The sequence below is a fragment of the Pezoporus wallicus genome, unplaced genomic scaffold (assembly GCF_028554395.1).
Source record: "Pezoporus wallicus isolate ANWC-B61680 ecotype Strahan unplaced genomic scaffold, APGP_CSIRO_Pwel_v1 scaffold_7392, whole genome shotgun sequence".
Taxonomy (NCBI): domain Eukaryota; kingdom Metazoa; phylum Chordata; class Aves; order Psittaciformes; family Psittacidae; genus Pezoporus; species Pezoporus wallicus.
The window spans coordinates 2,134,377-2,150,080 of NW_026639923.1; the positions used below are offsets into that span (position 1 = coordinate 2,134,377).

General features: G+C 46.6%; 1 protein-coding gene across 5 annotated transcripts in view; it reads left to right on the forward strand.

Moving 5' to 3' along the window:
• Nucleotides 1–15,325, forward strand: part of MAD1L1 (mitotic arrest deficient 1 like 1) — a 369,315-nt gene extending 353,990 nt beyond the window's left edge. For 4 of the 5 annotated variants that reach the window (XM_057416961.1, XM_057416962.1, XM_057416960.1 and 1 more), the window contains one exon: nt 14,225–15,325. In XM_057416961.1, coding sequence (XP_057272944.1) covers nt 14,225–14,383 — 159 coding nt within the window. In that variant the 3' untranslated portion in view covers nt 14,384–15,325. The remainder of the gene's footprint in view (nt 1–14,224) is intronic. The other variant, XR_008973123.1, reaches the window with a different exon arrangement.
• The last annotated feature ends 379 nt before the right edge of the window (nt 15,326–15,704 follow it).

Genomic DNA, 15,704 nt, shown 5'->3' on the forward strand with positions numbered 1-15,704 from the left:
CAGAGGAGGCAAATTGGACTTCAACTATGAGTCCTTTGCATGATCTGTGTTGCCTTGCTAATGTAAGAAGTCCGTTTCTTCTTGTCTGTCAATCTCAGTAATGCTGGTGCTTCCCTACCCTTCAGAGGCAGGATGAGCAATGACTAAGTAATGTGTTGAACAATTCTCCTTGTTGCTGTAGACTTGTTCTGGGAAGTTTGGTGTGTAACTGATACGGAGGGAGGTTGCTGAAGTTCTCCAGAGGACATCAGGAATGAGGAAGCAGCAGTTAAAGTGGTTTGGTTCCCTCCGAGGCTTATTTTTTCCCCTTCAAATTTAGTTGAAAACAAGCAAGTGAAATGCAGCATTTAGAAGCACTTTGTAAGATCCTCTCTGGTTTTAAATTACTTCGTTTTCACGTCTTTGTCTATGAAACCTCCGAGGAAACTCATCCGCATGTTTTCTCATCTGCATCTTCTGCTTTCTGTGGTTTTTACCCAAGAAAGAATGCAAGTGTCTCATTTGTGTTTAAATACCCAAACCAGTGCAGCTTGTATTGTAAAATACAGGCTGGTTGAGCAGGACAGGGATCGGTGCTCTAAAATTAACCTGACACCTTAGGGCGTGCACTGTCTTACATTACACAGTGTTTGCTGAGGTCTTTTCCTGTGGCCTTCTGTAACATCTGAATATATATTAACACTGTTTCCACAACGGATTTAGAGCACAAATAGCCCAGATTTGAGGCATCTGAAGAAGTACTTCTTGATCCTGTTGCTGGCTTGTTTGTATTTTTTTGCCTGTGAAAACAATTCTCAAGAGCATTGTTAGGTGTATCATAGCAGGAACACCTCTGGGCACGCTGGGGAATGTGTGAAAGCAGGTTTCGAGAGCTTTTATTTTCACACCATGTTTCAGTTCTGTAGTGATAAATGTTTTCTGGAGAACAAACCTGGAGTCCGTCCCCTTGCGGGTCTCACTTCTTGAAATGTAAAAAGGGTTTTTAAGTTTCAGGGGTTTGCTTGAGTCAGGTTGTGTCTTTCTTGGCTGGTAACGGGGGCTGATCAGCTGTGTGCAAGCAGCACGAAGCGGAAACTGCTGCTTATGTTGGAAGCTGATGGCATTAGACAGGACCTGTGGCTGACGAGAGGTAATGGCATAGCATGGGAATAAAATGAGGGAGGAACAGATCATTTAGGCAGTTCTGCATTGGCAATTGACGTACCACTCAAGACAAGCCTTATATACCCAGCATCCCTTCTAGGCTGTGTCCTGGGGAATTCCCATGTCCTTCAGCAGGTGGGATGGATGCTGCTGAGCGCAGACAGCTGGGACAGAAGCATTTGGAATCCCCTGAAAATCATCTTGGTTCAGAGCAGTACTTTAAACATGTGAGTGTGGAGGGAGAAAAATATGATCTCTTTCATTGCATGCAGAACCCTGGATGGTAGAACCAGACTGTGCACACACACACGTAGCATTAAAAGCCCCATTGCATTATATGCCCAACTAGTATGTGATCCTTTCAGCCGGACAAAGAACATCCTGCAGGGTGAGTGAATGTTAGGTGGCAGCTTTATTGCTGCAGTGTTGTGACCACAAACAGCCCAATTATTTCAAATGGATCTCAGCCAATATGTTCAGATCTGATTAAGAACTTTTTGGAAGATAAGAAGCTTTTAGAGTTAAGGGCTGGCTCTAGCCTTAGTTATTTACATTGGGATGGGGAGGGGTAAAATCTTTTATTAGCGACACTGTTTAAATATTTTGGCTCTTTATTCCAATATTGTGGCAAGAAGGAACCATATGTGTTCCTACAAAGAGAGCCTACTACAGCCGTTAATCAGGAGGGGATCTATTAATGTATTAACATTCAGAATAATGAGCAAAAACAGCATGCACTGGAGAGACTAACGCACATCTTTCGTCTGTGGTTTTCAAATGTTTGGAAAATGTGATATTCCTCCATCTTTCAAAAGCTGATTTTCTGCCAAAAGAAGTTCTCTTCTGCTGTTAATTTTAGAAAGGTTGGATCTATTTACAAATAGCAAACATAAGCACGGGGTGATGAAAACCAGAAGGATGTGGGGAGGATACAGGGTGCATCCCAGGATGCAGAGTTCACAGCAGGAGCTGATCTGGCAGGGAAACTTGGAGGCAATCCTTTCCTTTTCTTAACGTTAGTGTGCAGAGTGGGGCATGTGTTTGGAGAAGACACAAAGCCCAGGCTCCATTCTAACTTGCCACCACCACCTTTCTCCAGAAGACACTGGACAACATATGCGTGTGTCTGCAGATCTCTATTGGGCTTTAGGGATTATTGCTGAAAGACTTGGCACAGGAAAAGGGTAGATTTTCAAGGGCTCAAGAACGAGAGAGATTGCCGGTTGAGCAGCTTGGTTGCCTCGAGGTCATTACTAATTAGCAGCATCTTGCCTAAAGAAGTGGACATTACATTTTAATGCTGTTATGAAAACCAATCGCATTGTCTCCCCTTTGCATCCCATGCTACTTGCCTGCTTTGCTGTGGCATCTGGAGCAAGCTGCATAAGGGAAGGGAAGAAAGCCCTTTGAAAGGACGTGGAAGGATGCTGAAGTGGTAGTGGAGCTCAAATGAGAGGCTGGAGCATGACAGCTGTTACTGGATCATGCAAAAAGCCTGCCAGGAAAAATGCATCAGTTTGTGTGATATCCGGGTGTCTTGTCTTCTGTTTTCATAATTGCATACATGGTGTCTGCATAAATCTTTCCCCCCTCTGCACCTCCAGTGAAAGGAGCTGACTGGCGGATGGCAGCACGTCAGTGGGAGAACACCAGCAGGAAGAGACAACCAGTCAGATGTGTATCAGATGGGGAGGGCCGGGGCCCGAGGCACATTCCTCGGAGGTTGTTTGAACATGGTGCATTCACTAAATAGAAATCCTCTCCTTTTCCCTAAGGGAAGAGGAGCATGTTCATCCAGACATGAGAACCAGCAGTGCTGTCTTGCCATGTTCCTTCAGGAGGTTAGCGCCAAATGACAGCGCAGGCGGCAACAGCAGAAGCTTTCAGCAAGTGCCTCATAGCCCAGAGGTCTGAGTGTCCCCTCAAGGGACACGGTGGGATTTCTTTTCCTTTTTCACTGAATATGGAAATCCTCCTATTTATTCACTCTTTAGCTGCAGCCTCTGCCTTTTCAGCTTCCATCTTATGGTGAGTTCAGATCTGCTCAAGGAGAGGAGTCCTGTGACTGTTTCACACTGGGTTTACCATTAAAAGCTCATTTCATTGAAACCTGCACAGGCCATTTGGTTGTTTTCCTTACTATCTTGGTCTTCAGGTATTCCTGGCCATGGATACCAGTTTGGGTGAGTAACCCCCCAAATACAGTTACTGGTAAAAACCAGCTCCATGCACTCTATAAAGTCTTGAAGTTGAAAAAGAAGTGGTGAATTTTGTTAAATAATCATAGAATAGTTTGGGCTGGAAGGGACCTTCAAAGGTCGTGTAGTCCAACCCCCTGCAATGAGCAGGGGTATCTTCCACTGGACCAGGTTAATGGCATCTTCTCCCCCAGTATAAGTCTTGACTGTATGTACAGAAGCAGTCTAAGAAATGTCCTTCCCCACAGGGGCTTGTGTACTTTTAAAACTTATTCTTGAAGACACAAGAAAAAAACGTTTTACATGTTCAAAATCAACTTTTCCCTCGTTGACTTTCTGGGTCATGACAGCTCCTGCTCACTTCAGACCTGTTGACAGCCGTGCTGATGACAGCAATTTCAAATGAAGAAAATGTGAGGCAGCAAAAAAGGAAGAGCAATAAAAGCGCCTCCCTCAACTGGCACTAAGATTGTGAACTGTGCTTATTGATGTTACAACAGCAGCTAATGTTACTTCCAAAGCCAGCACTTAAATTCCAATTTGGTACATCGTAACTATAAGTCAGTCACACAGTCCCATAGGAAGAGGTAATTATTGACCAGCTCTTGTTCATAGATGAGCAGTGGTTTTGCTTTTGGTAGCACTGGCTGTGTGCAGAAGTGACTAATATGTGTCACCGGTTTCCTTGATGTAAAGCTTACACCTGCATTTTAGCCTGGGGTGCCAGACTATGACAAACAAGAGCTAGAAGAGGGTAATGAATAAACATGGTGAGAATTTCAGCTGTAATCTGCCATCGGGTCCATCTGTTACTCCTTCCCCCACAAGCCTTGCAAACTCAATGAGCCAGGAACAGGCATGCTCCATATACTGTCCCATTCTTCAGCCACATATCTAAGGTCTAATTGTCTGCTTGTCATTAAGTTTATCACTTATGGTCTCTTGAGCCATTATTGGTCACAGGATTTTCTTGTTCAGTTCTTTAGCCTTCCGTCCACCACCCTACTTATGACAAGGCTTTCAGAAGGATACTGAAAAGATGAGGATAAATGTATTAATCACATGCTGGTGCCTGCTGTATCGCAGACTAGCAGTTGCTCCAGGGAGATGTGCCTCACAGGCCTGTGTCCTCTGCTCATTTAACCCTTCCCAGCCTCTTGCGCTCACCCTCCATCTCTTGCAAAACTAGATGCCCAGCTCCCAGATGAGAGGCTTCTTTTCCAGTTGGCAGCTGGTGAATCCTGAAGTCTGTGTGACCTAATTGCATCGTGCGATGGGCAGGCCCTTCAGATGGGGTTTCCTCCTTACTTGCTGTGATTGGAGAAGGAAAAGCAGAGGTCTCCAGCAGGAGCATGATGCAGAAGCAGCTAAGCAGAGGAATGGCGCATGCCTGGTGTGACTCAGTGAGTGGGGAAGGCTCCAGCAAGTTCTGCCTGTTGGGGAGCAGTGGTTTGCTTTGGGGAGCGGATGCCCATCTCCCAGGCAACGCGGCAGCTTGCAGAAAGCTGCCATCAGAATTCACTGTGGTCCCAGCCACCCCTCATCAGTGCAGGGTTTTGCAAACTTAGCTGCTCCTGTTCTCTTACAGACCTCATGCTCACAGCTGCAGTTCACAAGTGGAGAATCTCCCCGCTTTGGGAACCAAGCCATCTTAATGAAAAGCCCACACAGATGATACGGTTTTGCATTTCTTCCCATTCCTTCTCATGTTCCAGAAAATCCCATCCTCTTGGTTCTCTGCTCCTCTGTTGCCTCCAGCTCTTCTCCCAGCAAGGGAGATGGAGAGGAAAGTGATAAACAACTTGGCTAGTTAATGAGTTTCCCTGTCTAAATGAGGGATTCTTGTGTGCTGGGTTCATTTGCCATGCCCTTGGTATCTCCCTCAAGTTGTCTCTCTGCTTCTGACTCTCCTGGGAGAGAGGTTTGGGATCTGGTTGGAGTTGCACCTACTTTTCCCTTTGTGCCAAGCCATCATGTTCAGTGGGGCTAGGTTGCAGATCACAAAGTGCCTCTGGATGGCAGGGCTGGAGAGCTACATGAGGCTGGAAAAAGGGAACTGAAATAACACCCATTCCCTAGCATTGCAAGCTACAACTGCAGACTCATTTCAGAGAAAGTAACAGGAGATTTTTCTCTCCCTAATTTATGTCTCTCCTGCATATGGCTTCTATGGAGTCACTAATGTTACAGACAGATGGGTTGGCATTTTACTAGGCAGAACACATGGGCTAGATGTTGTTAATGCTTGTTAGCTACTCGCTCTGCAGCTTGACCAGTCCAATACGGTCACCTCGCAGATGGTTGGAAAGCTGCAGCCTGGGTGCTGGAGCAGTCCAGCTCTGCAGCACATGGCTGTGACAGCAGTTGGGATAACGTGTTGGGCTGCTCTGTCTGAAGGGCCTCATTGTAGGTCAGAGATACCTGTGACTGGAGGATCAGTGTGGCCTTCCCGTTATGTCTGATTTGTAAAGATCCTGTGCCTTTTATTGAGATATACAGGCTTTAAAAGCTCAATTCCACAGTTTGGATTTTTCTAAGATGAGGTTGGAAGAATTCTGTGAGCCCTGTGCCTTGCTCTCATTTACTTTGTGGTTGATGTTTATAAGCATATTTGGCTGGTGAACACTATTTGGCCTGTTAAAAGGTATAATTTACAATCTCAAGCTCTGACTTACAGCCTACTGCCAGTATTAGTTTTGAGTGGACATCCCATGCAATTTTCCTTCCTGTGATGCGAGTAGTTTGCTGTGATTTACTCTCACCCGGAATTGTATTCAGCTGAACCATTTCTAAGTATCACCTCAACAGATCTCCACAGGCTCAATCTCGTTGGTAGCTGGTTTGGAGACCCGCATCAGAATCTGTGGATGCAAAAGCAGATGCTACAAGTGAATCATTTGTGTTACCATCTTCCCTCTTTAGCAGCACTGATGTTCGGTTTACAGCGTAATGGTGAGAGGCTGAGCGGATCCTACAAATGAGACAGGGAATTTTAGTTTCAGGACTTGTCCTTTAAAACTCTCAAAGCACTTTTGGAAAATGCATGGATATTAACCCACCCTGAGCAGCAGTTCTTGAAACCAGTGATTTAAATTAGATATATTTGTCTCTGTCTGTCCTAAACTGCTGAGTAACATTAATGCACCCTGATAATAGCTGTCACATTTTACCCTGGGGGTTGTTCCTCAGTGATAGGTGAAATCACAGCAGTTCAAAGACCTGTCTTCCAGGATAAAAAGCTCTGTAGGAATATTCAGATATCAAATAGTAATAGTATGAATCAAAAAATATGCTTCCCTTATTTTAAAGCCTTTGATCTTATTTTTATGGCATCACATTTGACAGTCTAAAGGGCACTAACCTGTAGGAGAAACCTTTTGAGAGAAGATGCTGACTTCCCTTCCACTCTGCAGAGCACCGTCCCCCAGCATTAACACCAACCACTTTTCCCCATGGAGCGGGGTGCAGGTGCTTCAGTGCACAGCTCTGCTCTTTTCACATGTTCCATTTCTTACATCAGGTGCAAAAGAGCTCACAGAGATCAAAACACGTAGCTGCAGGGAGAAGATCTGCTGTGCAGTGCTCTCTGCTCTGTGTTTCTTTGCTGCTGAACGGGTGCAGCATCCAGGACCCCATCATGTGCGTAGTGCCTGGGTCGTGTTTCTGATGAAGATGGAAGCGTGTAAGCTGACCTCTTGCACAAAAGCCACTGCGGGGTTGTGGTTCATCTCAGTGTTGAATAATAAGAAAGAGAAAGGAAATGTTTGCTATAAATCTCAGTGCACGCAGGACTGTTTCTCTACTTACCCCACCCCAGCTTTCAATTTTCTTCTTGGCATTGCCAGGCGCTTGCTTTTCTTTGCTCAGCAGCTACAAGCAGCTTTTTCATTACATTTCCTGGAAGGCCCTTTACAGGCTTCCATCCCTCTCTACCTCATAAATTCACTTTATACAGCAAGCTGGTGACACAGAGGTCAGAGGTCTTGGCAAGAAACTATTATTATAAAGAAGCACTTTTCCTTTTTTTTGGGTTACAGAGAGGATATTAAAGGGGCAAAATCTTCTGTGCAGACAAGGAGCGGTCATCTGTGAGAGGTAGGTGACTTGATGAAGAGCTGACTAGAGCTACCTTGGGCAGGCATCCTGGCATTACCATGGAAAAAGAAGGAAACCAGTAAGCACTTTGCTAAATAACCTCATAAATATTTCCAGCCATGAGCAAGTCTATGTGGTACAATTTGGGGTGGGTTTTTTTGCCTTTTTTTTTTTAATATTTCTCTAATTTTAAATGAACAGCCTCTAATTAAAGTGATTTAGTGGCCACCTGGGGACCTGGTATTTGAGCAGTGCGTGATGCTTAGGAGAGATTGATTGGTGAGGCGTAACTCAATTGGGGGATTCTGATAATGATATCATCGCCCAAGAGAGCCAAGTTAGAGCAATTAAATCTCAAAACCTCGTGTTTGGGTTGTTAGAACTTCAGCAGGTGGTTTCCACATGGGCAAACACACACACGCACACACACATGCTTTCCTTGAGCATTTTCTGGACGCTCCAGATTTCTGGCTCTGTGCTTGTTGGTCTGCCCCATGTGTGTATGAGCCTGTCCAGAGTGACCTGTAATGGTGATGTATGGGCTTTGCAGGCCCAGGGAGAGGGTGCCAGCCCTCTTGGCACAAGTGCTTCCCCCCTCAGCATCTGCACATGGACAAGGCGGCCTTTGACATTTAGAAAATCTCAGCATCCAAAGCAAGAGGCAGAGACAAAAGGATTTTCTCATTTAAAGGTCAGAGCCAGCAGCTTCTTGAAAGATGCTTTCAAATAGGTTTGTTGGGCTGTGACGGGGTTTATGTGTTTTAATGGGTGCCGAGGAAGCATCAAGAGGGCAGCAAGGACATCCATTGGGGCCACCAGTGTGCCCACGGTGTTTGGTGGCAGAGGCTCTGTGGCATACATGGTGACAGTGCAACGGCACAGCCAACTCTGAGGACTTCTGCTGATGCAGGAGGGTGTTGGGAAGAGGGAATGACTGTCCCATGTGAAGAAGAGGTCTGAGGGATTCAAATGATAACGGCAAATTGCCAAAGGGGTGGATGTAGTAGGGAGATGTGCCTATCCCACATTGGAGCAGGTGCCACAGCAGGCTTCAAGGTGGGGTGAGGACCACAAGACAAGGGAAATGAGAGTGAGGACTGGGGCAGAGAGAGGAGAACGTGTCCACAACATGGCTCGTGATGCCAGAGGAGGCTGTGGACCTGAACAGAGCAGGGAGAAGGTCTGTGTGAAGCAGTCTGTGTGAAGCCTTGGATGTTAAGCCATGGTGCCCCTTCCCTCGGCATGCATGGGGCTGTTTGTGGTGTGTATTCAAGAGTAGCTGTGCACAGGGATGCAGCACAGACAGTGATTTATGGAAGGAGCATTCCAGATTGAGATGGTGCCTCTGTGCTACATTCGCTGAGTAAATGTCACTGGGCAATGATTCACGTGCTCATTTTGACCCCTAATACATCTTAGCCTTGAAAAGTACCATTTACCCCAGAGAGTATGGCTGAGCAGCATCTGCAAAGCAAACTGTGCCAAGGGGAGGAAAGCCCTGCCAGAGTCCTAGACTTCATCCTTCCTCTCGCTGGGGAGGTGTTTGAACTGGAGTTCCCAAGCTGAGACACAACTCTTTTGCCTGCTGTGCCTGCCACAGAGTTCCACCATCACTGTTGTCAGCTCACCAAAACCCATGCAAGACGATCTACCTCCAGCAATTGGAGGTGTCTGTTTGAAGACACAGGAGCACATGTCCTGCATGGATTGTATCCTCAAAGGCAGTTGTGTTTTCTCTTTGGAAATCAGAGGTAGAATATCCCCAGTTTATGCTGAAATCTCAAGTTGCATTGAATGCTGAAGACGTCTTCTCGCTTTTTCTTCATTTCTACCCCATGTTTTCTCATGATGCCACATCCCATGTCAGCCTTCTCCTTGGGGCTTGCAGCCACCCTCTTTTCAGTCTTATTCTGGAGTCCTAAGGTGTACAGGGTGTTGAGTCACCAGTATTTTTCAAGAAGCATCCTTTGTGTGGTTTAAGTCGCGCTGCATGCCACTTCATAGCTGATGGCACTTTTGGAGCCACAGTTGGGACATCCATTGTTCTTATGTCCGAGAGGAAAAGGGCATGCAGAAAACTAAAGTATTGGTGTGCCTAGTTCAGAGTTCTGAACCCCATGTTGTAAAGGACCAAAGGAGACACTGTCACACCTCTCAGCTGGTGGAACAGTAAATACTGGCATTTGGCTTTCAGGGAGGGTTTCTGTGCAACAGTAGCGAGGGGGGAAGGAGCCATCTTAGCAGAATCAGTGCAGTCAGAAGCCCTGCGTGTGTTAAGTTGAAGCAACAACAGTTGGGAGAACCTCCTTTATGGTTCATATGTTGTGGCATTACCAGCCTGGTCCAGCCAGCTGCAGGTCCTTTCCCCAAGAGGGTCCTTTGGGAATGCCTATTGCTCCTCTGCATGTCTACTCCTCGCTGAGACGGTCCCTGTTGGAGAGGAGAGCTCACTTTTGTAGCACACTGGTGGTTATTTGAGAGACTTTTATATGTCTGTCTGAACTATAAACCTTGAATAATTTACCAATTTCCAGGGCTAAGAAGAAGATTTACGATGCTTCCTTCTGGCGAGCAGCAGCTGATCTTGATTCTCCTGGAAAACAATTGTACTAATGGCTGCAGATCCAGTAGCAGCTATGGCAAGTTTATGTCACCATGTGGTAAATAGACCTGTCTCCTTGTGTTTTACAGTACAGTAAAATCTGCCCACTGATCTGATTGCTCTATGGGCTGGCACAACCTGGGAGGAGAAAATCAAGGGGTCACCCTTCAACCCTATGACAGGAATCGCACCCCCCCACCAGCAGAATGGAGCATGCAGTGACACAGGGCAAAGATTGATTTCCATTGCTCTTCTAGGAAAGGTCCCCATAGGCCTTAAATCAGCCTGAACTGGCAACAGGGCTTAGTGAAAGCTGAAATCCTTCCTTTTGCAAGTATTTGAGATCTGAATAAAACATAACATAGACCTGAATCTGTGTAATTTAGTGAGCCAGGCAGATTTTTTTTTTCCATAAATTAGAAGAAACCAATATAGGTCTATGTAAAGAGCACCTGAGAAATGGTATTCTCATAGTACTTAGCTTCAGCATGCTGAGCTGCTCTGGGCTCAGGAAAACTGCGAGTGCAGGGGGAATAGTTGTGTCTCTGGTGAAGTGCTGCACTTGGCTGGCTTATTGAGCACAGCAGGGAAGGGGGGATTGAAGCATGATCATAGTCCGCAAAGTGTCCTCTTGCATTGATTCCTCTGTGCATTGACTACGGGGTGGATAGGGGTACTCACAGGGTCAGCTTGTCCTTTGATCCCATGTTTGACTCTAAATCTTGATGGTTTTTCTTTCACACTTCTCTCTAAAAGGAACACAGTGTAGTGAGTAGCTCTGAGTAAGCAGTGTCAGTGGTGTTGGGTGCAGAGCAGTTAGGGCTGGGTTTGCGTGTGCTCTAATCTCTCTTGCCCCGTTCCCACTCATGGACTGTCCCTGTGGATCAGTGACGCTTATCCAGGTTCCTCAGCTTTATATTTTCTTGATAGATGAGCTTTGTTGGCTTTTGGCTCCATCTAAGCTTAGAATTCCTGGGCATACATCACCGGAGTAAATGGTGATTGCATTACATAGCATATGTCTTGTGAATAGTGGGTATGTGCTGTCACTTGCAACTTCTTGTTAGCAGGGATTGTGTCCAGGAGTTTTTCTTTGAGGGTTGAGAGGTTTTAATTTTAAAGATTGATTAAAAATGAGTGGAGGGTTTCCTGGCTGGGAACTGTGCAGAGGAGGACTCAGGCATCCTTATAGATTTGAACTGCTGGAGATTTCACCTTTGTATTTCTCATACATCTCTCCCCCTTTTAGAGCTGGGGTTGCGAGTCTGCTCTGCACCTGTCCAAACCAGGGTAGAACAACAAGACCCTGTAGGATTCATTCAGCAGAGCATCCCCTCCAGTGTCCTTGTCATCATCCCCTTCTTGCTCCCACGCCACCCACAGCAGCGCTTCCTGCACTCACCGGGTGCACCAGGCAGGGAACAGACTGACATTTGAAAAGAAACCTTGTGAATTAAGGGGAACATATTGCTATTATTTCCTATAATCACTTTATTTGTAAAGCACATGCTGCAAAGGTTCTCCTGCTGTTGAACCCAAAGCAACAAAGCTATCTATATAGCCCCATCTCTACTGCGTTATGAACAGATGGGTGAAGGAAAAAAAGCAATAAAAACAAAGAAGAAGAAAGGTAACAATGATAGCAATTTTAAAACACTCTCAGGGAAAAAAATACCCCAACTTTTTTTAAAAGCAGCATGAGATTGAATAAACTGAACTGCAAGCGCATCCATCCTCACCGTTAGCATGTAAGCATCTCCCAGCAGAGGAAGAATTGCCTTTTTTCCAAGTGCCTGCCCTCTCGCCTTGCTCCTGTTACAGAAGAGAGCATAAGAAGCCTGGGTGAGATGTGTGGGGTTTGGAAAGTTCTTTTGGAGTTCCTGGGGAGGTGTGAGGCCACAGTGGGAAGGACAGTGCTTCCCTTGACCACGCAACAACCAAGAGAAACCACAGTCCCATTGAACTCAATGGGAAGTAACATCTCCAAAGCACGTATTCGTTCACGTAACTTTCTATGAGCATTATTCTCCTGCCTCTGCTGAAGGAGGAAACTTTGGTTATGAAGAGTAGTAGAGAGAAATTACCATTAATCTCATGAAAAAGAATGATTCAAATGTAGCCTTCACCCGCGATGCCGGTGAGCTCAAAGCAGAGAGGGGATTGAAAACGTTTCTATTACTCTGATTCCAAGATCATGAAACACAAGGAAATGTTCTGGCACTGGATGCTATATTTCTTAAGGAACTGGCTTCAATTAATTAAACTGGTAAACCAATTAATGGATTTACTTGTAAATTCTTAGAAAATGGATTCTGTGCCCAAAGAGTGGTTTAAATCTGCGGAGGAGGCAGTGTGTATTTCATACGGAGCTTGAATTCCCGTTTCAGATGAATCCAGTTCTGCACTGACTTCAGAGACACAAGCGATGCATTAATAATACTTGGACTTTCCTCCAAACCGGCACTTCCCATCAGCCAAATCCAGGGGGGATTTGCAGAGCAAAACCCATGTGGCTTTCACAGCACCCAGCCTGTCTTCCATCTGCTTGGATCGTGGATATACATCCCTCTCTGTGCTTCCAGCTGGCTTCTTCGTCTGCCTTCTCTCCCCTCTCTCTGCATAGACTCTTTAATCTGACCCAGTGGTACCTCAGATGTGCAGAAAGCAAGTCAGGTAGCTCCAGAAAGCAGCGGATTAAGGCACTGTACATCCTTTGGAGTCACTGAAAAACAACCAAGCCCAAGTGGAGGAGATTTAAACAAAAGCTAATTTACTTTTCCACACAGAAACCTTGTTTAGATTCCCTGCCTGGCTCAGGGGTGACAGGGGCATCCTTGGTACCTTGTGCTCTTTGCAATCCAAAGTGACACATACATGAAGAGTTCATAATCAAATGCGTCCAGGCTCCAGAGAACATGAAATCAGAAACAAGCAGGCTTCCCAGGGCTCTCGGTGGTCATCACTTCCCTTCTCTCCTCGCAGGTAAAGCCATGTTTTTCCCTTCACATGGCAATCCTCTGCTCTGTCTCTTGGGGTAGGGGTCTGCCCCGCTCCTGCACCTACTAGGATGATGCCGGCTTTTCCTGGTGCTGCTCCAAGGGGAAGCAGAGCTGCAGAGCCATTAGGAATGGGAGCATTTTGAAGAGGAAAATGGCAAGGGGAAAAATTAGCATTTGCGCTGTGATGTTTTTGCTGTTTATTAATAAACGAGCTGCTTTCATGCCTCCAGGGGCAGGAGAGGCTTCAAGCATTCCTTATTTCTCTTGCATGTAGCTTTTTTTCCGCTTGTTTTATATCTTACAGGAGATTTGTAATCTTCTTCCCACATGTTGAGTTCCCTTATTTTCATGAGAGCATCTCTGGAATAATTCCTCTGGAGCTCTTGGCTATGTGCTGCTGGGCTGATTTAACCATCCCGAAACACTTGAGGGATGCGGGGTGGATCAGCAGCTTGTTGGGAAGGAGTCGTGCTAATTAGGAACAGGTCTGCTTCCTCCTACAGAAGCAGAATGACTCCAGGGCTAAGTGTTTTCATGGAGAGAAAGCCCTTGCACATAGCTCCTACGTCCAGAGATCTGAGTGGTGATGGGGATGGTGACCCTGATGTGAGCACCCCAGTTTTGGGCTGGCAGCACAGCCTGGCCCCTGTGCAACCTCTTTCCAGGATGGTCAAACCTCGTCTCTCCACTGCCCCATTTGTCACTGGGGGAGGCTCCCACAGGATCCTCCATGGATAGGACAAGGGGTGATGAGTTTAAACTTAAACAGGGGAAATTCAGGTTGGATATAAGGAAGAAGTTCTTTACTGTGAGGGTTGTGAGGCACTGGAACAGGTTGCCTGAAGAAGTGGTAAATGCCCCATCCCTGGCAGTGTTGAAGGGCAGGTTGGACAGAGCCTTGGGTGGCATGGTTTAGTGTGAGGTGTCCCTGCCCATGGCAGAGGGTTGGAACTGGATGCTCTTAAGGTCCTTTCCAACCCAAACTGTTATATGGTTCTATGCCCAACTCAGTAACAGCCCAGTTACCTGTGTGCTGAACACCCATGCTGCAGCAAGTAACATGTCCTTGATTACAGGTGGATCCATGCAAAGGAGGCTTCAGGGTGATGCCACCAGCACTGCCCTGTGTCTTTGGAGGTGAATTAAAACCCTGCTGTATTAATGGGTTTGTTCTTCTTTGCTCTCAGGCCTCCAGCTCCTCCGGTCGAAAGATGCAGCTTCTGGAAAACGAGTTCTCCCGAACCATCCGGGAGCTCATCGAGCTCCACCTGCTTCGCCAGGACAGCATCCCAGCATTCCTCAGTGCACTCACCCTCGACCTCTTCAGCCGCCAGACCATTGCTTAGCATCCCACTGCCAGCACCAGCCACGTGGAGACCACTCCTGGGCAGGTCTCTTGAGGTAGCAAGGAAGAATTCTCCCCCCCCCCCCCATCCTTTATTTGTGGTATTGGGTTGTCTCTGGTTTGCAGGGATCTCCTTCTCCCCCTTTCATCCTGAAATCCCACTCTGATTCCTATCAAAAGCATCATTTCCCTCCTGTGGGAGGGCAAGTCTAGCTCCATCCCAGGGCTCTACTGTGCCAAGACCCACTCCCTGCCTTTGAACTGGGAAATGTGTTCATCACTGCCTAGCCTGTGTCGGCATCTCTCTGGGAATATGGTGGGAAATGGTGGTTTGAGGAGCCATAGCATCACCGTTTGCAGCTTTTCACAAAAGGATCCCCCAAATCTGAGCCCTGGCAGAGAGATGAACCTTGCAAGAGGCTGGTGCTTCCTGCCCTCATAGTTGTCCTCTCCTCTGGGAGCCAAGGGCTTGGTCCTTGAAGCCAGGGACTTGCAGAAGGATCAGTCATGAGTAGCAGGTTCTTTGTGGATACCTCCAGCTCTTGCAAGCAGCTCATCTCTCAACAGGGCTGAAATTATCTTCCAAGATATCCCATTACCTGAGTCTGCCATCACTCAGCAGACAAGCACAAGCATAAATGGCCATTTGAAGGCCTGTACCTGTGTTGACACCACAGTGCTGTGTGATGTGCTCACATGTCACTGGTGTGCTTTTTGTTCCACACCAACACTCTTGGGTTCTCGATCATCTCAGGACTTGCAGGAGGTGGGAGGGAGCAATTTGGGTTGTGCTCACTGCTGCTGGGTTTAGCTTGCCAGGCTGTGGGTACCTGCTCACCTTGACAGGGGTCTCCCTCCTCAGAGGGCACCCCCTCAAGTATGACATGTTGTGTTACAGTGGGTATAGTTCTTCTGTTGGAAGAATAAAGTGTCTCTTCCTCAACTAGGTGTATGACTCCTTTATTTGGGATACACACTCTACTCTCCCACATTTAAATCATGACAATGAATCGCCCATCAATGGTCTGAGGCTGGTGCTGCTTTGAGAAGGAGGACATCATTATCTCAGTTTTTCCAGACAAGTCTCATTCATGCTGTAAACCAGATTAATTTGTTATAACTTGTGTGTATATTGATTTCCCCTTGATATCAGCAGGAGCCTGCTTCCTAAGCTTAGAGAGAAGGTAGCAGGCTAGAAAGTTAACTTAGATGCTCCCAGCGGCATGCATGCTGGCATCACCCTGGGAGCTATCCATGTGTCTACAGGCATGGAGAATAGCCGTTATAGACCCAACTGGTGAGAGATGGGGGGTCAAGCATGT